The sequence below is a fragment of the Bufo gargarizans genome, chromosome 6 (assembly GCF_014858855.1).
Source record: "Bufo gargarizans isolate SCDJY-AF-19 chromosome 6, ASM1485885v1, whole genome shotgun sequence".
In the NCBI taxonomy this organism is placed as follows: Eukaryota; Metazoa; Chordata; class Amphibia; order Anura; family Bufonidae; genus Bufo; species Bufo gargarizans.
The window spans coordinates 254,269,381-254,292,322 of NC_058085.1; the positions used below are offsets into that span (position 1 = coordinate 254,269,381).

The 22,942-nt window shown below is 43.2% G+C and overlaps 1 protein-coding gene across 7 annotated transcripts in view; it reads left to right on the forward strand.

The window, feature by feature from the left end:
- Window positions 1-21,836, forward strand: part of RIPOR3 (RIPOR family member 3) — a 174,643-nt gene extending 152,807 nt beyond the window's left edge. For 6 of the 7 annotated variants that reach the window (XM_044296572.1, XM_044296570.1, XM_044296568.1 and 3 more), the window contains exons 12-22: window positions 1,741-1,870; window positions 3,654-4,205; window positions 6,535-6,677; window positions 7,373-7,511; window positions 7,752-7,887; window positions 7,988-8,149; window positions 9,540-9,698; window positions 11,244-11,446; window positions 18,165-18,248; window positions 21,035-21,125; window positions 21,364-21,836. In XM_044296572.1, the coding sequence (XP_044152507.1) occupies window positions 1,741-1,870; window positions 3,654-4,205; window positions 6,535-6,677; window positions 7,373-7,511; window positions 7,752-7,887; window positions 7,988-8,149; window positions 9,540-9,698; window positions 11,244-11,446; window positions 18,165-18,248; window positions 21,035-21,125; window positions 21,364-21,464 (1,900 nt within the window). In that variant the 3' untranslated portion in view covers window positions 21,465-21,836. The remainder of the gene's footprint in view (window positions 1-1,740; window positions 1,871-3,653; window positions 4,206-6,534; window positions 6,678-7,372; window positions 7,512-7,751; window positions 7,888-7,987; window positions 8,150-9,539; window positions 9,699-11,243; window positions 11,447-18,164; window positions 18,249-21,034; window positions 21,126-21,363) is intronic. The other variant, XM_044296569.1, reaches the window with a different exon arrangement.
- Window positions 21,837-22,942: the final 1,106 nt, after the last annotated feature.

Here is a 22,942-nt window from a genome sequence, read left to right on the forward strand (position 1 = left end):
TCATTATGTGCTCCAAGTATGAGGTCAGCTGACTACCTGGACATACTGAATGACCAGGTTATTCCATCAATGGATTTTTTCTTCCCTGATGGCACGGACATATTCCAAGATGACGATGCCAGGATTCATCGGGCTCAAATTGTGAAAGAGTGGTTCAGGGAGCATGAGACATCATTTTCACACATGGATTGGCCACCACAGAGTCCAGACCTTAACCCCTTAGAGAATCTTTGGGATGTGCTGGAGAAGGCTTTGCGCAGCAGTCAGACTCTACCATCATCAATGCAAGTTCTTGGTGAAAAATGAATGCAACACTGGATGGAAATAAATCTTGTGACATTGCAGAAGCTTATCGAAACAATGCCATAGCGAATGCGTGCCGTAATCAAAGCTAAAGGCTTTTTTGGGTGGCGACTTTGTTTTTGGACAGTCAGTGTATTTGCTATCACTATTGACAGAAGTAGGGGGTTCATTTTTGGGGTAAGTATTATAGATTGAACCAGCTGCTTTAGAAACAAACATGAAAATAATGAGAAAGTTTTTTTCCATTCCCCCCCCCCTAATTTATCACCACATAAAACCTACAAAATAAAATAATATCTTCTCCAAATTGGAAAAGTTCTGAAGCCCAGTTGGTCCACCAAAAATAAAAATCTATTATTTGGGTAGACGAATAACCAAAAGTAAAAATCTCTTTTTATAATGCAGCATTCTAATATGTTAAATTTTGCTTTGGTCATCAAGGCCCAAAACTCCCCTGATTATGAAAGGGTTAAGAATTAATGTTCTAATACAGTGACATCTGGTGTCTTGAAAATCAGAAAGGAATTATGACCCTAAGGTCATTAGATAGCTGCCGAACTTCATATTATAAAGTGATTCATTTTAGTTTATATAAAGCTTCTTTGTTGTCACTTTGTATTTCTTTGGCCCTTTTTAGTGTAGTTATTTGTAGTTTTGCGCTAGAGCCACAAGCCGCTTCAAACGCAGCCGACGCCTGATTTGTTTTGATTTGTAACATGAGTGAAGCAGAGAGGGGAAACTTGTCGCCCGTCCGTCAAACTAATTTATTTAGTTATTTGGATTACATTAGAGGCAGGTTATGAATGAAGAGTCGGGCTGATGAAACACAGGTTCTGTTTCTAATCTTGTGTGACTGCGTTCAGCAAGTGACGACTTCCAGCTGTTTGCTCTTGTGATCGATTGGCTTGAGCAGCCGGAATATTGTAATAGCTTATGTCACCGGCCTCATTCCAAGGTAAAACCTCTGTGTAAGGCCTCTTGCACACGAACGCTGTGCATCCGTTCCGTGCATTGGGGACCGCAATTTGCAGGCAACGTCAACTTGAATGGGTCCATGATCCGTACACACCACAAAAATATAGAACTAGTTCTATTTATTTGCGGTGCGGAGGCACGGACAGAAACACCACGGAAGCACTCCGTAGTGCTTCCGTGGGGTTCTGATCTGTGCTTCTGTTCCGCATCTCCATGATTGCGGACACATTCAAGTGAATGGGTCCGTATACGTGATGCGGAGTGTACACGGGCCGTTGCTCGTGTATTGCGGACCCTCCGTATGTGGGCTGAAAGGAGTCAATTAAAAAAAGAGGAAAAGTCGTATCTGTTCATTATAATTTCTTTATTTTTATGATCCACTCCTGATTTTTGCTTCCAAAACAGCATCAGGAAAACGGAACCTGTACCCTACATCAATGACTCTCATCTTTTCCCTCTCAGTCCTTTTGATAACAGCAAGATTCTGTCTACACCTGGAATCGCAAACAAGTTTTCATCAAGTGTCCGGAAAATGTCCTTATATCATTGGACGCCCCCCAACACCCCCAGCTTTCGGGACAAGTTTTACCTTGTGAGTATCATTAATTGTGCTGCAGATAGTTTGAGGGGCATGAATGGTTTCCCATTGGTCTTATGTAAAATAAAGCTTCAGGGGGTATTCTAGGATTTTACTATTAATGGCCTATACTCAGGATAGTCCCTCAATATCTGATAGACGGGGGTCCAATACCCTGTACCCTTGCTGATCAACTTTTCCCAAGTAGCTCCGGAAGTCGGTCCCAAAACTACACATAGGAAAACATGGAAATCCTGCAGTATGAGGGGACAGAAGTTTTGTGTCACTGATCTGTTATGGCTGTCCTAACACAGGAGCAGTGGAGTTTGGTGAGACTCCCCTCTATCTATCCCCACATGATGGGAAATATAGGATTCATTAGGAAAACCATATCTGGAGGGAGACGGAATCAAGAAATTGTCTGACAACCCACAAATTACACATCATATAAAACAGGCATACACAAGAGCCTCTATCTTATTCTTTAATAATGGGCTATTTTGCACTATATAGGCAAAGAAATTATTATTTTATTTATTCCAGAGTGCTTTTTTTTAAAGGGGTTTTCTGATTGTTTTGTACTGATGACCTATAATCAGGATGTAGCTGGTTTCGCAGCTCAGCCCCATTCATTCGAATAGGCCATGTGAAGCTGAATGTGATGTCACTAGCCTAGGAAGGCTCACCGGAGCACTGCTGCCAGCTGATCGTGGGGATGCCGGAAGTCGGACCACCACCGATCACCTGAGTAGAGATGAGCGAATTATTGAAAAGTTCGATTTGGCTGATTCTCAGAATTTTACAAAATAATTTGCTTCATGACGAATTACTTTGTCACGAAGCGCATTTTTTTGTAAGTAGCAGGGAACAGGGTAGACAGGGAGCTGCGATAGTGCTGCTCCCCATCATTTGATCCCTCAGATGCCACATTCATACATGAACGCGGCATCTGAGTGTAAAAACTGTGTAAAATTAACATCAAAAAATTATTAAATCAAACTTACCGCCTCCATTTGCTCGTGACGGGCCGGCCGCTGCCATCTTGCTTGAAGATCTGACACGAAATCTAGCACGGCGCGAGATGACATCATCGTGCCGGCCGGTGTGGTGCCATCACCGCGCATGGGATTTCGGCTGAGATCTTCATCAAGATGGCAGCTAGTGGCCCGTCGCAAGCAAATGGAGGCGGTAAGTTTGAATTTTTTTTGTGTTTTTTTACACTAATTCAGGCTAAATCGATTCGCTATCACAAAGCATGAGGAAATTTGGCTTAGAGGCGAATCGAATTTATCCTGAAATTCGGATCGAATTCCACTTCGTGGGATTCCATTCGCTCATCTCTAGTCATCAGCATAAAATCCCTTTAAGCTTTATTTACAGAGATGTGGACCAGCAAAATACTTACCTAAAATTGTACTGTATGTATACAACCAGTGCTCCTAGTAGCTGAACACTGGTGGAAAAGTATCATGAGTTTTATTACACCCCCTTCGCCTCCTTGAAGTTGCTAATGATAAGGGCTGAAACAATTTACATAGCTAACCACTTCCACTTTCCCACCCACTTTTCCAAACTGGAGTATGTGGAGTAAAAATGCAAAATAGAAAATAAGAAAATAAGCCCCCCAAAATTGAAAAAGCCGTATTCTGCGGGGGTTTTTTTTAAGCCAATATTCTGGAGTACAAAACTTTATAAATTTCCCCCATTCCCACACTGTATCACTGGGTGTAGTTTGTGCAACTCAGTATGTTATATTATTAATTATGAAATGTGTTTGCATTGTGTTATTAATTTGCAGCAGAATGATCTGGACAGTACATATCCATCCCTGGAAAAGGATATCCAGACCCCCTACATCCTGAGCTACCTGGCCAACAGTGGTTTTGTCAGAGACCGACAAAGTCTAGAACATAGCATGGAACTGAACAGCATGGACAGTCTGAGGAATTTAGAGGAGATTGGAGATGAAACAGTCCCGAGTCCACCGTCCTCTTGTGGGGAGACGGAGACACTACCATATTCTTCACAAGAGCTGACCAGAGACGAACAGCCCCCAGGTCATGAAACTCTGGATATTCTGAGAGAGACCCCCAACCGTTACAGCACCCATGACGCCATAAAACCATCGAGGCTAGAATTTGACAAAAAACCCAGTCCAGAGAATGGCAAGAACCCCAGCTCTGCTCCAGAGGAAAACAAGGACAACACTGCAGCAGATGGTGAAGGAAAGAAACGATCCCTACCGCGGCAGATAGATGATGTTCTGGACTTGCTGCATTCAGAGGATGCCACAAGGTGGAAAATGAAGGAATTGGAGCAGTCAGTGTTAAACTTCAGAGAGAGAGTACTGGTACGTAGTGAGTATGTGGGTAATTAATAATGAATATTTTTGGGGTGTCCATTATAAACCGTTTCCTCCTTTATGATGGTCTAGTTATCTATATACTACTTTGGGGATTGTGCAGACCCTGAAATTCAACCCTGCTGCAGCCCACCACATCATTGCGTGATCAGGCTACTCCAATAATTGTTAATATTAAAACAACATAGGCCTGAAATGCTTACATTACAATGAATTCCATCCTGAAGTATGCATGTTTATGTGCAATTAGGAACAAATGAAAAACCCTGCAGCCATTAACCCCATATCTGCCAGCTGTTTGGAGAAGTTGGACATTATTATAATGTACGGATAATCTTATAATGATGAGTGGAAGAGAAGATCTGGCGCACTTGGTGGAGTCATGGTTCTTCTCAATACATTAGGCAACTCCCTCCCATGTGTCACCGTTTGAGGGTACTTTTCTAGTGTCTGACCTTTAACAGGCCATGCAACATGACTAAGCATTTAAAGGGGTTGTCCGAGTTATTTTTTTTATTCTTGCTATGTTTCTAACTAGACAAATGTAACAGCTTTCCAATTAACTCACTTTATCTCCAGTGGCCGGTTTCTCAGATTTCACTGAGGGTCACATGACCTGTGATGTCAGCTTCTCTCCCTGCTCTGATAATGTTGGTGCACAAGCCTGAGAGATCTGTACAGGAGATCTCACTGTGCTGGCCACGCCCACCTGCACTGCCAGCTGCTGCTTATTGCTTTCTCACAGGATTCTTAACCCCTTCAGCTGCACAGACTCAGGGCTGAAGTGTTTATTGTGTAGCTGCAGGCAGTGGGGAGACAAATGCTGGGCACAGGAGCTAAAAGAAAAGTTCTGCAGAGCATTGCAGGTAGGGGGAAGATCCTGTGTGTATTAGCAGTGTCATTGTACAGCTAGGACCTGTAGTTCTATACATACAACATGCTGCTGAGTTTTCCAGCAGGTAGACATATCACTCAGGGCAGTACTTGTATTCACTCCCTTAGCAGTGGTTTTATACAGCTGGGACTTGTAGTTCTACACATACAACATGCTGCTGAGTCCCCCAGCAGGCAGACATGTCACTCAGGACAGTGCTTGTATTCACTCCCTTAGCAGTGTCATTATACAGCTGGGACTTGTAGTTCTACACATACAACATGCTGCTGAGTCTCCCAGCAAGCAGACATGTCACTCAGGGCAGCACTTGCATTCACTCCCTTAGCAGTGTCAATATACAGCTGGGACCTGTAGTTCTACACATACAACATGCTGCTGAGTCTTCCAGCAGGCAGACATGTCACTCAGGGCAGCACTTGTATTCACTCCCTTAGCAGTGTCATTATACAGCTGGGACTTGTAGTTCTACACATACAACATGCTGCTGAGTCTCACAGCAAGCAGACATGTCACTCAGGGCAGCACTTGTATTCACTCCCTTAGCAGTGTCATTATACAGCTGGGATTTGTAGTTCTACACATACAACAAGCTGCTGAGTCTCCCAGCAGGAAGACATGTCACTTGTATTCACTCCCTTAGCAGTGCAGGGGGAGGGGCAGATATTGTTTGTATTGCAAGTAAACAAAGGGCCAGAAGAGAACCAGGGAAATGAGGAAATATAGATTTTTTTTGCCTAAAACTTGCTTAGCTTAGTTATATATCGCTGACCATCAGATTTGCAGTGCTATATATTTTTTCTGATAACTCGGACAACCCCTTTAAGCCAAGCTACAATCTTTTCCATAAAGAAAATAGATTCATCTGCAAACAGCTGTTTTGAGGTTTTTGCCTCTTGCCTTTGCAAAGCATGGTGTTGGTTGGCTGGTCGACATGGATCTGGGGTATAATGTTTCTCCTTGTGGAAATCAACAAGGATTTATACTTTGCATACATTTTTCTCAGGCTGCACTGCTTGGCCTATAAAACTCCCTAAACCAACTTGCCGATCTTTGATACCCCTTCCCACCCCTCGTCTCGATTTGTTATCACAGATCCAGAGCAGACAGGGAACTTAAATTGGCCCTGGAAAAAATACTAAAAAAGTGGTCCAGTTTTGTAGTTGGGTCCAAATTGATAGAAGGCTGGGCAAGCAATACCATATTGTGGCACATTATATCATCCCAACAAAGCCAAATACCACAGTCCATTACAAAATACTGTCAGCAGCATAAAATACATCCCCAAAGACTTTCACTGGCTGGTTGTGAGGAGGGCTCAGGCTGCCCCCTGGGCATCGGCCCACCGGGAAATTTCCCTGTAGGGTCTATGGCCAATCCGCCCCTGCACAGCTCTTACACTAATTGATTGTTCCTGTGCTGCAGAGATCTTGTGATTCTAGGCTGGAGCTTCCATCCATGGACAGCCTGATGGTGGAGACAGCACTGGAAAGTTTTGACTTCTTGAACACAGATTTCAGCACAGATGACTTGTCTCTGTTTGGCAGCGTCCGCACTCACAGCAAGAGGTAAAATACACATTGCCTTCAAATATTCTGAGCATTTCCTGTGTGCATAAATGTAGATCTAAACCAGGGTCTGTATCCTCTCGAGCTATTAAGAAACTACAACTCCCAGTATGTCGTGACGTTCACAGTCATAGGACTTGGTCCGAGTCGCTTACAGCTGGAGGACCACATGCTGATGTAAAGCTACCCATGTCATTACAAGAATGGTGTTCGTTGGAGCTGTGTGCAGTCTGTAGAATGAGTTATAGTCTCTCCAAGTACCTTTTGTAAAGGATGACTACATGTGTCTACACACACATTACACATCTCAAAAATCATGAAATTCTCTGCTAATAGAAGCCTCTGGGTCATCATGTCTCATATTGTATTTGTAGACCACTGCAGTGCCTATGGTATTTGTTACCCAGTTTTAGCAGGTTTAGAATTGTGTGAAAGAAATTAGGTAAAGTTATATCGCCTTTCTGTCCTTGTTTTAGTACTGCCATAATGTTGATGAACCAGTTAGCCTGGTCATAAGTGGAGGAGCGATTCATAAATGTTTACGTACGTGAATTGTAGGCACATTATATTATTTGACCACAGCAAATTTGCAGCTTCACGTATAGGTACAGCCATTTAACAGTATGTACTCCCGCAATAACATAATACTCATTGCATTTGCCTTCAGATACCAATATTGAATCTTTGTGTTTCAGTAATGTATCGGTCACTCCGTCAGTCACGCATGCCTTCAGCTGTCATAGTGAATCAGAGAAGGATGGACTTAGCACTGGACATGAAGACCTGGATACTCTCCTTTCCATCCATCTGGATATCTGTAAAGCACTACTAAAGGTCAGGCACCACTGCCCTGTACAGACAGTGACCTTCCATATCTGACCACTGTCAGCCATTAATATGCATGTTTGGCTTAGCCCAACACTGCAGGTATTTTCTAGAGATCAGCTGCCTCCAAACACCTCTTTGGCACTTACCTTCAGGGGATGCAGAGGATCAGCAGTTTCCATATATTGCTGGCAAATCCTAACAAAATCCATAAAACCAAGATGTACTAACCAAAACTTTCTTTTACAGAAACTGACCTCACCAAACACAGCCCGGATCATACAGCATCATCTCCTGGATGAATTGTCCTGGCAGAGGGAAGTTTTGGAGGATCTGTCCATCATTTATATCCAGAAAGCACAAGAGAAGGCCTCTATTGAGGACAGTACGTATTACCCTGCTTCATTTAAAGTACCCTGAATTGGCCTGATAGTATGGATATACACACAGTGTTACATTTTGTCCTCTTCTATATTTCTGTACAGTTTTCCCAAAAAGCAAAAAGATCCGACATTTCCTTAAGCTCTGGGAGAGCTGCATCAAGCCTGAGTGTCCTTGGTTCTGCTCCTCTGAAGTTTTCCTCAATCAGCTCAAAAAAATGTTTGTGCTGAAGATTAAAGCCAAGTACCCAGGACAGCTGGAGGCAGGTGAGGTCCCTTCCCACCTTCTACTCTAAGGGCTCATGCACACAAAAGTTTTTTGCGTTCCATATACGGACCGTATTTTGATTCCGTATACGGAACCATTCATTTCAATGGGTCCGCAAAAGATGCGGACAGCTGTCCGCATCCGTTGCTCCGTTCCGTGACCTCGCAAAAATTATGAGACATGTCCTATTCTTGTCCGTTTTGCGGACAAGAATAGGCATCTCTATAATGGGCCTCCTGTTCCGTTCTGCAAATTGCGGAAGGCACGCGGGCGACATCCGCAAAAAACGGCACGGTTGTGTGCATGAGCCCTAAAACTTGTTACCCAGTGAGGCCTGTGGCATAGGACATTGTGTGGGAAAGATCATATTGTTACACTGGTTTTGCCAGCCATATACTGGTCAGTGTGCCTCGATACAATGTCCATAGTACATAAGAAATCCTAAAGGTTACTGCACACGATGCAGATTACATGTGGTTTTTCCATGCAGAAAAAATTCAGATTAATAAAAGGTACCAGCAAGGTGGATTCGGATTTGACAAATCCCTTGTACACTTTGCTTCTTAGTTCCATGCGGAAATTGACCTGCTGTGCCGATTTTAAAATCTGCAGCATGTCGATTGTACAATTCCTTATCTTATGTAGAGTGTTTTTTCTGATAGACTTCAATGGGGTTGTGTTCTGCATGCAAATATGCAGTGTATGCAGGTACCCTTACAGGGTGTAAAAGAGGTTTTATCTTTATAAAGCATATCCGCTGGGATATTAATGAGCTCTGCAGACATAACAGAAGCTGCATGTGATACGGAGACCACAAGGGGAAATGACATGTCCTACAGCCTCCGCCACGCAGCAGGGATCACATTACCCTCTGTGTATATACCTGTCTCCATCTATTCCTCTGACACAGGATATCTGGTGGAATAAGCTGTGACTGCCCCCGCTGAGTGACCTGTGTGGAGGATGTGGGATGTGCACTTGTCAGGAGACCACGAGGAGTCTGCAGGACACATTAAGAACCTTCTCGTCTCCTATCTGTGCTAAAGCCATTACCATTGTACAGACCAGGGAGGATGTTATTCCAAAATGTTAAGAAAATCTGTTCTTAAAATCATATTTATACATTGAGGGATCAGTTCAATCATGGAGGTATTAAAGCCGCCTGCACCATGACTTCAGTCCTGTAGGGTTCAGTAGATGATTAATCAGTGGAGGAATAGAAGACCTTGTATAGTAAAAGTTATATCGGTTGTTTAGATTAGAAAAACGTGGTCACTTCAGTCATGACTGTACATTCATGAAGTGAAATAACAAGCTTCTGTTTTCATCCTGACCATTTTTTCGATGTTATTTGCCATGTGAGCTGACAATCCTTCTTGTTTCCCACAGTGTTTAGGAGAGCGCTGGAGCAGATATTTGGGTTTGGTGGGGTAATGGCATCAAATGAGATCCCAGAGTCCATCGTCTCCATCTTCTTATTCTATGGCTACCTGCGGAGAAACCATGTGGTCGACCTGGAGAAACACTTTGCAGCACTTACCAGAGAAGGTGAGCTGTATGACTAGGCATGAACAATGGAGGGGGGTGAGGCAGCTTGATCGCACGCAGACCGCAGTCCACAGCAATAGATTTATCTGTCCAACAGTCGGTCACTCCTCAGACTGAAAGTGCTGATAACGGAGAACTGTAGGTACATTCAGCTGCACAATGAAACCAGAGTAGAAGCAGAGAAGTGTCACTGTACTATTAGCATTATGGGTGCCTAGGGTTTTTAGACTCCTGGTCCTCCGTCCAGCGCAAGGCCAGGTTGGACGGCCAGAAGTCCTCCTTTTTTGTGGTTAAGCTGACAGCCGGCGGCCTCCGGCTCAGACATGGTCACTTTAAGTATCCCCGACAGGAGGCAGGGCCTGACAGCACGTCCAGATCACAGTGCGCTGTATTTTGACGTCACAACGTCATCAGCGCTGCTGCACGCAGCACCGGACAATTCCGTTTTTTGCAGGCAGGAACAGAGGAGAGCGGGACGCAGAGAGACCGCGGGTGCCGCCACTGCCACACTGCCCACTGCCCAGTCTCTATCTACAGAGTCTGTACAGACTACAGTACAGTGTACACACACTCAGTCACTCTTAGACACTCACCCGACCATTGAAACCACCCTCGCCAGCCAGCCAGGTCCAGGCAGCAGCACTCTCAGGCACTCAGCTCAGCCAGCCTCCCTCGACTCATCCAGCGCCAGCCCACACTGAGCCCAGCCTGCCTCCAGCCCACACTGAGCCCAGCCTGCCTCCAGCCCACACTGAGCCCAGCCTGCCTCCAGCCCACACTGAGCCCAGCCTGCCTCCAGCCCACACTGAGCCCAGCCTGCCTCCAGCCCACACTGAGCCCAGCCTGCCTCCAGCATTCCGGCTGCTTTCAGCAAGTCGGTTCAGCCTGAGCCAGCACAGCACCCAACCCACACAGACAGTCCACTAGGCATTAGGCCTAGGTATTACTACTAGTTACCATCTGGCCTTGGTATCTTCTGTATATGAGCTGGTATAAGTTATTCATCTGTCATCTTCTGGTACCAGAAGATGTATAACTTATACCATCTGCACATATACAAGAAGATGTTATACCGTATAACATATTCTTGAATATAGTGCTATGGAGCATGCTGGTATAACCTGGGCATCTTCTGTAAATACTTATATATGTGCAGATGGTATAAGTTATACATCTTCTTGTATATAGTGCTATGGAGCATGCTGGTATAACCTGGGTATCTTCTGTAAATACTAGTATATGTGCAGCTGGTATAAGTTATATATCATCTTGTATATAGTGATACATTCTGTTCATAATAGTATCTGTATAACGTACTATTGTGCACCACTGTCCCAGGTACGATGTCCTTCTTTTTGGGGTGTGATGTCCTTTTTTTGGGGGTTCTGCAAGTGGCCTCCCTATGGGTACCTTAAGGGTCATCATAGACTTTTTTCAAAAAATATTTAGTTATGCATTTTCCACAAATATTGTACAGAGGCCACAGGCAGGACATAGGGTTATATGGTCCACATAGTAATCATATGTCTGTCTCCCCCTGTGCAGTCACTCTCATTGGAGACCTGCAGCTTCCTGGGCGACTGAAGAAGATCAGAAAGCTGAAAGCCAAGCAGATCTCACGGCTCCAGCCCCTGCCGCAGTTCCTAAAGCTTGTGGCCACGTTCCAAATAGACGAGAACATGAAGCTGTGCAAAGTGGCCACGAGCTTCCTCAGCAGAGCGTCAGCTAACAAGCACTTCAAGCAGAAGGTGGGTAGCACGGTGACCTTAGTTGTAGTAGGACAAGTGGAATTTCGATGGCTCCTGGGTGAGGCTATTATTGATGCAGTAAATAAAATAATTTTTTAAAAATCCATATTTTATGTCTGTATGTGTTTTTTTTTTTATACTGTCATTACATCCATGAATTTATATGATGCGACTGAAAATTTGTAGATAAATGGAGCATGATGGAGCAACTCACTATCGTGCCAGATTCACAGCACACTCGCCAATCAGCTGGTTGAAGGAGCCACATTGCTGATATAAGCACTGCATGCTGTCCACTTAGTGGTGGCTGCTCAGGGCATTGCAGCTTTGCTCTATTCACATTAATGGTACAAAGCTGCCATACCGTGCTGTGCCGCTAGTAACTAGTCGGCTTGCCATGTAAACAATGAAAAGGCCACAGCAAATGTCCGAGTATATTTACTCTTCTGATAGTTGGGCATACTGTAAGATGGGTCCCCACTGGTATGATATTATTATACTATCCTAAGGATACTGTCCTAAATCAGTATTTTGAACCTGGAAAACCCCTTTAGGCTACATGCACACGACAGTGAAAAACGGACATGTGATGTACATTTTTTTAACGGCCATCACACATCCGTTTTAAAACCAATGGTAATCTATGGGGTTAGTCACACAACAGTTTTTTTGACGTAAAAAAATAGAACATGTTCTATCTTGTCCGTTTTTCACTGACAGACAGCCCCCATACACTTGAATGGGTCCATTTTTAACGTCTGTCTCTCAGAAAGGCATCAGTGAAATAAAGGTCCGTTAAAAATGTCAGTTTTTAACTGACTTTTTTTTCACTGTCGTATGCATGTAGCCAACCTGCAGAGGAGATCATTACACATGAGGGAATTTCCGAAATTCGTTTGCGATTCGGTTACTGGTAAAAGCAGAATTGCGTTATGAATTCCGTTACCACAGACCATAACGCAATTACATAACGGAATGCCTTTAGAGGCATTCCCTTATTCATTCCGTAATAATAGAAGTCTATAGGCTGCATAACGGATCCTTCCCATTTCCGTTATGCAGCCCATAGACTTCTATTATGACAGAATGAATAACGGAATGCCTCTAAAGGCATTCCGTTATGCATTCCATCATAGAATTGCGTTTTGGTCCTTGATAATGGAATCCATAACGCAATTCTGCTTATGCCAGTAAATGAATCACAAACTAATTTCAAAATATTAAATTCGCTCATCTCTAGAGATCATACTTACTTGGTCCCCGCAGAGGGGTTCGGTGGCTAATGCTCCTGGGCTGAGATCAACATCCGTCAATGGGGGACACATGACCGCTGCAGCCAATCACAGACCACAGTGCTGACCTGCTTTCCTTGTGTCATGACATCAGGTCACAAGGGGAGCAGGTCACAGCTGCAGCCATACTCTTGTCCTCCCCATAGACGGATGTTGATCTCAGCGCGGCAGGGAGAGGAAGTGCCGGCCCGGGAGTGTTAGACACAGAACCCAGTGGGGACCAGATAAGTATGATCTTCACTGTGGGTTGGCCACTCTGGAAGGTTTTTATTAGTCTTGGATAACCCCCTTAATACTTGCTCCTACACCAAAACTCTGCCAGTCAATGATCTGTTGTTTTGTATCATTGATTGTAGTCTTTATTCCAGACACTATGTAAAGGGGTTTATATTAAGAGCTTTTATGGGATATCCACTAAATTTACTGGTAAAAAGTCTAAAAAGAGGTGCCTGATCCTAGTGCATTGTAGTCTGTGGCAGGTAAAGAAGGAGGCAAGTGCTGCTTATTCACCTTTACGATATCCCTCATACACTGTAATGGACCAAAGTGGGGACCTTCCCTTGGTTTAGTGCAGTGGACAGACCACCTTTGACCAGGGTTCAGTGGGTTTTAGTGCACATGGCAGGAAAGTCATTGAGAAACTAAAAAAGGACATGGCCGCTCCTAAGGATGGTAACAGTTTTCATTAGGGTATAGCCACACAGTCATGTTTGCTGTCTAATTACGTTTTTGGAAGTCAAAACCAGGAATGAGTTAAAAAAGGAGGAAAATCTGGATCTGTTCTTAATACTTTCTCATTTTTTTTATGAACCACGAACCACTGATTATGGCTTGCAAAACTGCATTAGGAAACCTGACTGTCCCCTCACTGTGTTTAGGTAGTAGAGACATTTCTAGAAAGTTTGCACCTGATAGAAGTGACTCTATGGTTTATGTGATAAACAGAATTCAACATGATCACATTAGGGTGTAATTATTTTATAACCACTAGAGGGCAGCAAATGTAATCCAGTTAGCATTATACATCCTGAATGGAGCAATGAGCTTGACAAACATTTCTAATGATAATAATAATATTTATTTATATAGCTTCAACATATTCCGCAGCGCCTTACAATTCAGTGGTTCATGTACTAACAGTCATAAATAACATAGCAACAGACAAGTTGATTATTACAAGAGGAATGAGGGCCCTTATCGCAAGAGCTTACAATCTCTGAGGGGATAGGGGTGACACAAAAGGTAGAAGTGCTTGTTATCTACGATAGTCCTGCCATCTTCGGAGAATAGGGGAACTAACCAGAAGAATAGATTTAGGCCTCATGCACATGGCCGTTGTTTGGGTCAGCATCCGAGCCGCCGTTTTTGGCGGCTCAGATGCGGACCCATTCACATCAATGGGTCCGCAAAAGATGCTGTCCACATCCGTTGCTCCGTTCCACGGGCCCGCTCAAAAAAATATAACATGTCCTATTCTTGTTCGCGCTTTGCGGACAAGAATAGGCATTTATATTGAAGGCTGTCCGTGCTGTGCCGCAAATTGTCATCTGTGTTTTTGAGGACCGCAAAACACACCACGGTCGTGTAACATAAGGCGTCCATGCAATCTATCATGTATAACATACAAGATAAACTTCAATTGGGGGATAGGGGTTGTCGGGTTCCAGTACATTCCTTCAGGGTTTGGAAGATGTTACTATTTGTTCCCACATTCTATTTTTTCTCTCTGGGATATTTGTATTCTTTTTTTGCAACTTTTTTTTTTTATTTTTGACCACAGATGGGTAAACAAAGTCCACATGGGGTACAGCCATGGGACAGCAGAGGAATGTTTATATAGAACAATATCTCGAATTATGGCACTGGAGAGAAAGGTTCATATGCAGGCAAAATCGAGAAGTGCATATTCCACACTGATCACAAGCTACAGTTGCAAGAAAAATTATGTGAACCCTTTGGAATGATATGGATTTCTGCACAAATTAGTCATAAAATGTGATCTGATCTTCATCCAAGTCACAACAATAGACAATCACAGTCTGATTAAACTAATAACACACAAATAATTAAATGTTACCATGTTTTTTTTTAACACACCATGTAAACATTCACAGTGTAGGTGGAAAAAGTATGTGAACCCCTAGACTAATGACATCTCCAAAAGCTAATTGGAGTCAGGTGTCAGCCAACTGGAGTCCAAACAATGAGATGACATTGGAGGTGTTGGTTACAGCTGCCCTATAAAAAAAACACACCAGTTCTGGGTTTGCTTTTCACAAGAAGCATTGCCTGATGTGAATGATGCCTCACTCAAAAGAGCGCTCAGAAAACCTACGATTAAGAATTGTTTACTTGCATAAAGCTGGAAAGGGTTATAAAAGTATCTCCTAAAGCCTTGCTGTTCATCAGTCCACGGTAAGACAAATTGTCTATAAATGGAGAAAGTTCAGCACTGCTGCTACTCTCCCTAGGAGTGGCCGTTCTGTAAAGATGACTGCAAGAGCACAGCGCAGACTGCTCAATGAGGTGAAGAAGAATCCTAGAGTGTCAGCTAAAGACTTACAAAAGTCTCTGGCATATGCTAACATCCCTGTTAGCGAATCTACGATACGTAAAACACTAAACAAGAATGGATTTCATGGGAGGATACCACAGAGGAAGCCACTGCTGTCCAAAAGAAACATTGCTGCACGTTTACAGTTTGCACAAGAGCACCTGGATGTTCCACAGCAGTACTGGCAAAATATTCTGTGGACAGATGAAACCAAAGTTGAGTTGTTTGGAAGAAACACACAACACTATGGGCCAGATTTATCACGACTCTGACAGCTCACTCCACTTTAACATATGGCTAAAGTCAGTTTTAGCCAAGTCAGATTTATGATCGGCCCTTTAAGACTGTAATAAATGTGGTTCGACGGTAGCAGTTTATCCGTCAGTAAGCAGCTTTACAATAGTCGCACATCTTTACGAAAAAGTCGCACGTTTTTATGAAAAAGTCGCATGTTCTATTAAAAAGTCTCATAAGATAAGCATGGTCCTCACTGGAGTGAAATTGCGACTTTTTTGCGACTTTTTAAATAGTCCCAATAGTAAATCTGTCTAGAGATTCATTTACATAAGAAAACACGCCCACTTTCAGAAAACTGGCGAGCATAGTGCAGAGCAGAAAAAAGTTGCAAATTTGTGCGCAGTTTAAGTGATTGCGCAAAAATTTGCGACTTTTTCACTCCATTATTCTGACTTGAGCTAATGATAAATCTGGCCCTATGTGTGGAGAAAAAGAGGCACAGCACACCAACATCAAAACCTCATCCCAACTGTGAAGTATGGTGGTGGGGGCATCATGGTTTGGGGCTGCTTTCCTGCGTCAGGGCCTGGATGGATTGCTATCATCGAAGGAAAAATGAATTCCCAAGTTTATCAAGACATTTTGCAGGAGAACTTAAGGCCATCTGTCCACCAACTGAAGCTCAACAGAAGATGGGTGTTCCAACAGGACAACGACCCAAAGCATAGAAGTAAATCAACAACAGAATGGCTTAAACAGAAGAAAATACACCTTCTGGAGTGGCCCGGTCAGAGTCCTGACCTCAACCCGGTTGCTGTGGCATGACCTCAAGAAAGCAATTCACACCAGACATCCCAAGAATATTGCTGAACTGAAACAGTTCTGTAAAGAGAAATGGTCAAGAATTACTCCTGACCGTTGTGCATGTCTGATCTGCAACTACAGGAAACGTTTGGTTGAAGTTATTGCTGCCAAAGGAGGTTCAACCAGTTATTAAATCCAAGGGTTCACATACTTTTTCCACCTGCACTGTGAATGTTTACATGGTGTGTTCAATAAAAACATGGTAACATTTAATTCTTTGTGTGTTATTAGTTTAAGCAGACTGTGATTGTCTATTGTTGTGACTTAGATGAAGATCAGATCACATTTTATGACCAATTTGTGCAGAAATCCATATCATTCCAAAGGGTTCACATACTTTTTCTTGCAACTGTATACTTTTTTTTTGCAAAAAAGAGTGCCACACTTGTCCATGGCTTTGTATTTTATGCCATCTGATCCCCATTCAGTTCAGTGGCAGGGAGCTGTAATATCTAACAGAGCCTATGGCCACATGACACTCTTCTAGGGGAACAAAAGTAGAGCTTTATGTCAGACTACTACCTCTATCTACTTCTACATCAGGGGTCTTCAATCTCCTGCACTCCATGTGGTGTAAAACTACAACTCCCAGCGCTCAGCTGTTCTCAGAGCTACCATATATGTAAATGGAGCATGCTGGGAATTGTAGTTTCTGAAGACTGGAGGTTGCTGACCCCTGATACAGTCACCCTAGAGTCTGTATTATATCCGAGAGCTGCACTCACTATTCTGCTGTTGGAGTCAATCTGTACATAGATTATTTATCCTATACTTATCCTAAGTTACAGACTGTGTGATACTCCAGAGCTTCACTCACTATTCTGCTGGTGGAGTCACTGTGTACATACATTACCCTTGGGCTACATGCACACGACCGTATGTGTTTTGCGATCCACAAATTGCGGATCCGCCAAAAAAAAAACTGATGAGTTCGGTATGACATCCGTTTTTCTTTGCGGATCCATTGTAACAATGCCTAAAACGGACAGAAATAGGACATGTTCTATTTTTTTTTGCGGGGCTACGTAACAGACATTCTGATGCGGACTGCAGACCGTGTGCTGTCTGCATTTTTTGCGGACCCATTGAAATTAATGGGACCGCATCCTATCCGCAAAAAGAAAACAAAAACGAACGGACACAGAAACAAACAAGGTTCGTGGGCATGTAGCCTAATCCTGTACTGATCCTGAGTTACAGATTGTATTATACTTCAGAGCTGCACTCATTATTCTGCAGATTTCAAAGCAAAAATATCCCAGGACTGATTGTTGATGCTGGTAATTTGCAAAAAATGAGATGTAGATTGATTCTATATGCGTATGTAACCTGTAAATAGTAATCAGATGTGAATGTATACTTAAAGGCCTCATGCACACGACTGTGTCCGTTTTGGGTTCCACAAAACATGGATACCGGTCGTGTGCGTTCCAACTTTTGCGGAATGGTATGTCGGGCCCACAATAGAGATACGGACAAGAACAGGACATAATCTATTTTTTATTTATTTTTTGCGGGGCTTGGAATGGACGTCTAATGCAAACAGCACACAAAGTGCTGTCTGCATCTTTTGCGTCCACATTGAAGTGAATTGGGTCTGCATCCGACCTGCAAAAAATGCGTCTCGGATGCGGACCAAAACCACAGCCGTGTGCATGAGACCTAAAGCTGACCATTGTATTCTATCGCTGTATCGGGGAGTGGGGCCCAGAGCATAGTCAGCCTCTCTTCTCTCATGCTTGTGTTTAATGCATCTCTCCTCTGTCTACAGGCAGTGCTCTATTACACCGAGCTTCTCTCCGACAAAGATGTGAAACTGCAGAGATCAGCGTGCCTGGCTCTCAAACATCTGAAAGTAGGTGCTCTCATCCCAGGGATTCATGTAAAGTTTTAACCATTTCAAAATTAAAGGGGTTTATTAAGACTGGAGTTTCCCATGCCAGTCTTTGGGCGAGTTCACATCATCTCTATATATTTCCATTGTCCTGCACCATTAGAGGAGCAAAACAATGAAAATAACGTAAGCGCTGGATTCAGCACATAACTGAGATGAACGGAGCTGAAAAGACCCCATTGGAGTCCGTTCACTTTCCGTTCTGGATTGTTTTGCATGCAGGACTTTTTTGTCTGGTCTTTTTGAGGGAATCTGTGATGGAGACCCCAAACAGAGCATCCAGTACAAATGTGAGCAAGCCCTTAAGAAGAAGTGCTCTGGAGTTAGATATGTCAACATTATTAAAGGGAATCTGTCAGCAGGATCAACCCTATTAAACCAGTCATAATGCCTGCTAGGGCTTACTCTGTTGATTTAAATCATACATTTCTTCCCCCAATTTGTTGCCGTCTTTAGATAAAATAAATGTTTTTAAAAGTGTGAAAATTAGGGCCTAAGTGCACCGAGGGTGGTCCCTAGCCACTTGGTGAACCTCAGCAGCCTCGTCTTGGACACTCCCCCTCCACCTGGATGCCTGGTCCTGTCAAACAAGTGGAGGGTTCAGTGTCCAGGGAAGCAGAGTTATGGAGCTAAGGTGCACCGAGTGGTTAGAGCCCGCTGTCAGTGTACAAAGCCAGATGATTATTAAATTACTTATTTCTCCATGTTAAAATGAGCAGGGTCAGCCTTACCATGCATTATGGCTAGTTCAATTGGGTTGATCCTGCTAACAGATGTCCTTTAAGAGGAAGAGGCCGCTAAATAAATTTGGTATATCTTTTGGGAGTCTCTGCAACAGAAAACCAAATCTACATCAGCTATGAGCGGGTGTACATTTATGCAATTAATTAACATGAGTTTCTGGCATAATTATAGTAAATCTATCAGGGATTAGGAGGCCCTGTCTCTCCCGGTAAGCTCCACCCACTTTTTAGAAGTGCTGAGAGTGGTGGAAAATGGCGCTTGTGCACAATTTATAAAAAAAAATATAGAACTCCCCATTACCCAATCATAAAATGGTGACCAACTTTTCACACAAGTTTGCATAAATCAATAGTACAAGCGACTGTATGAAACTTTGTAATATATCATGTAAGAGAAAAATGCCTTGTTCTAGAGTCGGAAGCGATTTCCCCCCTTCCATTTCTACGAGTTTCTCTCTGAAATTTACAGTAGTGTTAGGCTACCTGGATATGTAACGGATTCTGTGTAGTTTTTCAGTGCGGATTCTCGTGCAGAAAAATCGCTGCGTAATACTCTACCAGCAAAGTGTATGAAATAACACATATCTCATGTACACTTTGCCTCTCCATGCAGAAATGGACCTGCCGTGCAGATTTAGGGTCAATTCAGACGTCTGTTGAATCGGTCCGGATCTGTTCCGCAGTTATTCATTTTCAATGGGGCCGGAAAAGATGCGGACAGCACACAGTGTGCTGTCCTCCGCATCTGCATTTCCGGTCCGTGGCCCCGAACTTCCGGTCCGCAGCTCTGGAAAAAAAATAGAGCATGTTCTATTCTTGTCCGCAGCTGCAGACAAGAATAGGAATGATATATTAAATGTCGGTGATGTGCGGAGTCAGTGTTTTGTGGTCCGCAAAACACTACGGATGTCTGAATGGACCGTTAGAAATGCGCAGCATATCAATTATGTTTGTGATTTTAAATGGAAGGATGAAGAATTCTGCAGGAAGCTTCATCAAATCCGCATGAAAACGTACAAGTAGCACATGTGGTTTCTGGTGCAGAAAGGCACAGAAATCTGCATAGAAATTCGTGCGGATTATCTGCTTGTTTACCAGCACCCATGTCTGCTTACTGAAGGATCAGATTACATCATCCTATACATCAGAGGTTAGCAACCTTAGGCACTTCAGCTGTTGTGAAACTACAATATCCAGCATGCTTTAGTCATTTCTATGAGAGTTCTTATAACAACAGCCAGTTTGCATATTGGGAGTTGTAGTTTCACAACAGGTGGAGTGCCAAAGAATGCCTACCCCTGCCATACATCTTTGGAGATAGGAGGAGTGAGCAAGAGCTAAGTGAGACAGGACTCCACCAGAGACACCAAAGAGACTGCTTCAGCTAAATAGAAAGTTTCCATCTCAGTCCAAGTGCTATATTTATATCCCTACAGGTCAGTACTTCTCTAATCTTGGGACTGCTTCTGGGTGAGTGTGAGAAAGTTAGGAAGCAGATTCTTCTCTACTTTCTGTGCACTGAAGTTGGGAGCTAATCTCCACCTACCAGATCTAAAAGAACTGCAAACTAAGGGTTAACATACAGAAGAAAAGTCAGTAATAAAAAAAAAAAATGCCAGAGCCATATAATGGCCATAAATAGTGTTACTCCTCATGGTCACACACTGTACTATTGATTAATGCGAAGTCTGTTTATTTACATAGCTTCATTTACAGAAAAACCTTAACACTGAGTACAACTAATAATCTGTATGATGCAAAGCCATTCAGTTTTATTGGTTATTCTGTGTTCTAGATACTGCTCAGCTTTACCCCAGCAGTTGAATAGGTGCAGAGCTGCAGAGTTCGGGAAACGTTGCCGTTTTGTCTTTACGGCCACATTCAGATGCAGCATTTGTTGCATCTTTCAGTGCGGATTCTGCAGAGATAATCCACACCACAATGCAATACATGTGAACAGGGTGTTGGAGGATATGAATAACCAATGCTTTCTCCTACCCACAGGGCACCGCCAGCATTGACCAGATTGCAGGACTGTGCCAGTCAGAAGTGGAGGACGTCAGGATCACAGCCAGAGAGACCATCTTGTCATTTGGTGAGTAAATCAGTGGAACAGAGGAGGAATATTAAGAAAAGGATTATATGAATCAGTTTTTGGCTATTAGCCATGACTATGTGAATACAGCGTACAGCAGTGTTGACCAAATTCAGCCTTCACAGTGTGTAGTATACCAGACTTTTGGTGAATTAGGCTTCATACAGCCTAACTAATGCCGCTTTGTTTGGGGGCAATAAGGTCGAATCGGATATAACAGGCGTTTTTAATATTTTAGGTCAGAAAGGTCGACACACGTTTGGAAAAACGGATAAGATCTGCCGTGAACTACAGGAAACTCTGACGCTGGACGGGGAGATTGAGATCACAGTGTTCTGAGGAGTAAATGGTGAAATGTCAAACAGCCCAGCAGCCGCTGACCAGATACCAAAGACTGATCTCTCCCAGGCATTACTGATTATATAGGAAATTATATATTTCTAGAACATTCCATCCTGCGACATGTTCACTCTTCAGGCCCAAATATTCAGTTTTTTCTAAAGTGACCAAAACATAATATATCCTCAGTGTCTAGCAGAGGAGAGACACTCTGCAGACGCCTGAGTCTGTGATCTGCCATAATGACTGCTTATAATGTACCCTCAAGGAATCCTGTATATAGTAAGGGGAAGTTGGCTGCTTAGCACTGATGTGGGGTGAAAGGAGTTAAAACAATGTACATAAATCTGTATATTAAATACTGACACCTTGTGTATTTGTATATTTAACTTGCATTCACAAAAATATGAAATTGTTTTAATGAAACCTGACAAATGTCACAAAGTTGCCAAATAAAACTGCGAATATACAGTAAGGACAATCTCCACCAGCGTTCGAAATTCTGCAAGCATGAGCTAAATGAAGTAATCAGATCTTACCACAAGGGGGCACCACAGGAATGAACACAACATATAACAATTTTACTAGTTACAGGGGAGAAAAGTTTGTGGAGGTTTTCTTGAGCTACATAGAGACTCCTTATAGCGTTGCCGATTGGTTTTAACTACTGAGTGACTTCTGCAGTCCACAAGGTTGCATACAAATCAATGGCCCACTAATACATGTGAGTGCACCTAGATATTGCCATATATAGTGCCAAAAAGTGGTGCAGTTTGGCACATCTAGGTTTAGAACATTTCTGCGCCTAGTCCGCAAAAGAAGCTTGGCTTAACAGGAAAGGGCATGGCCCAAGATGCAATGTTTTGCGCAGAGAATTAGCCACAATTATGGTGTAACAGTCTGTCTCTAAGTACGGGCTCATTCACATGACCGTTTTTTGCGGTCCACAAAACACAGATACAGGCCGTGTGCATTCTGTATTTTGTGGATCGGATCATCTTCCCCCTCTGTAGAAATGCCTGTTCTTGTTTGCAATTATGGACAAGAATAGGACATATTCTATCTTTTTTGCAGGGTCACGGAACGGAAGTACGGATGCAGAGCGCTCACGGTGTGCTTTCCACATCTTTTGCGGGCCCATTGAAATGAATGGGTCCACATCTGTTCAGCTAAATTGCAGAATAGATGCGGACAGAAATATACGGACCCTATGCCAATTAATAGTTGATATATGGTTAGATAAGTGTCTAACCACGTGCCTAATGTGTCATCCAGCCTGCGCCACTGTGATAAATCTGGTACACGTCTGGACACCTGGTCTAAGTTTACGCCATCTATAGGATTAGTAAATCTGCCCTAATGTATACAATTGGATTGTAGCTATAGCTCAAAAGTTACATTGATTCTGTAGCGCTACAGGTACAGCCACACGGCATGGCCGTGCAAGCAGCGGCAGGATCATGTTAACGGGTTATAAC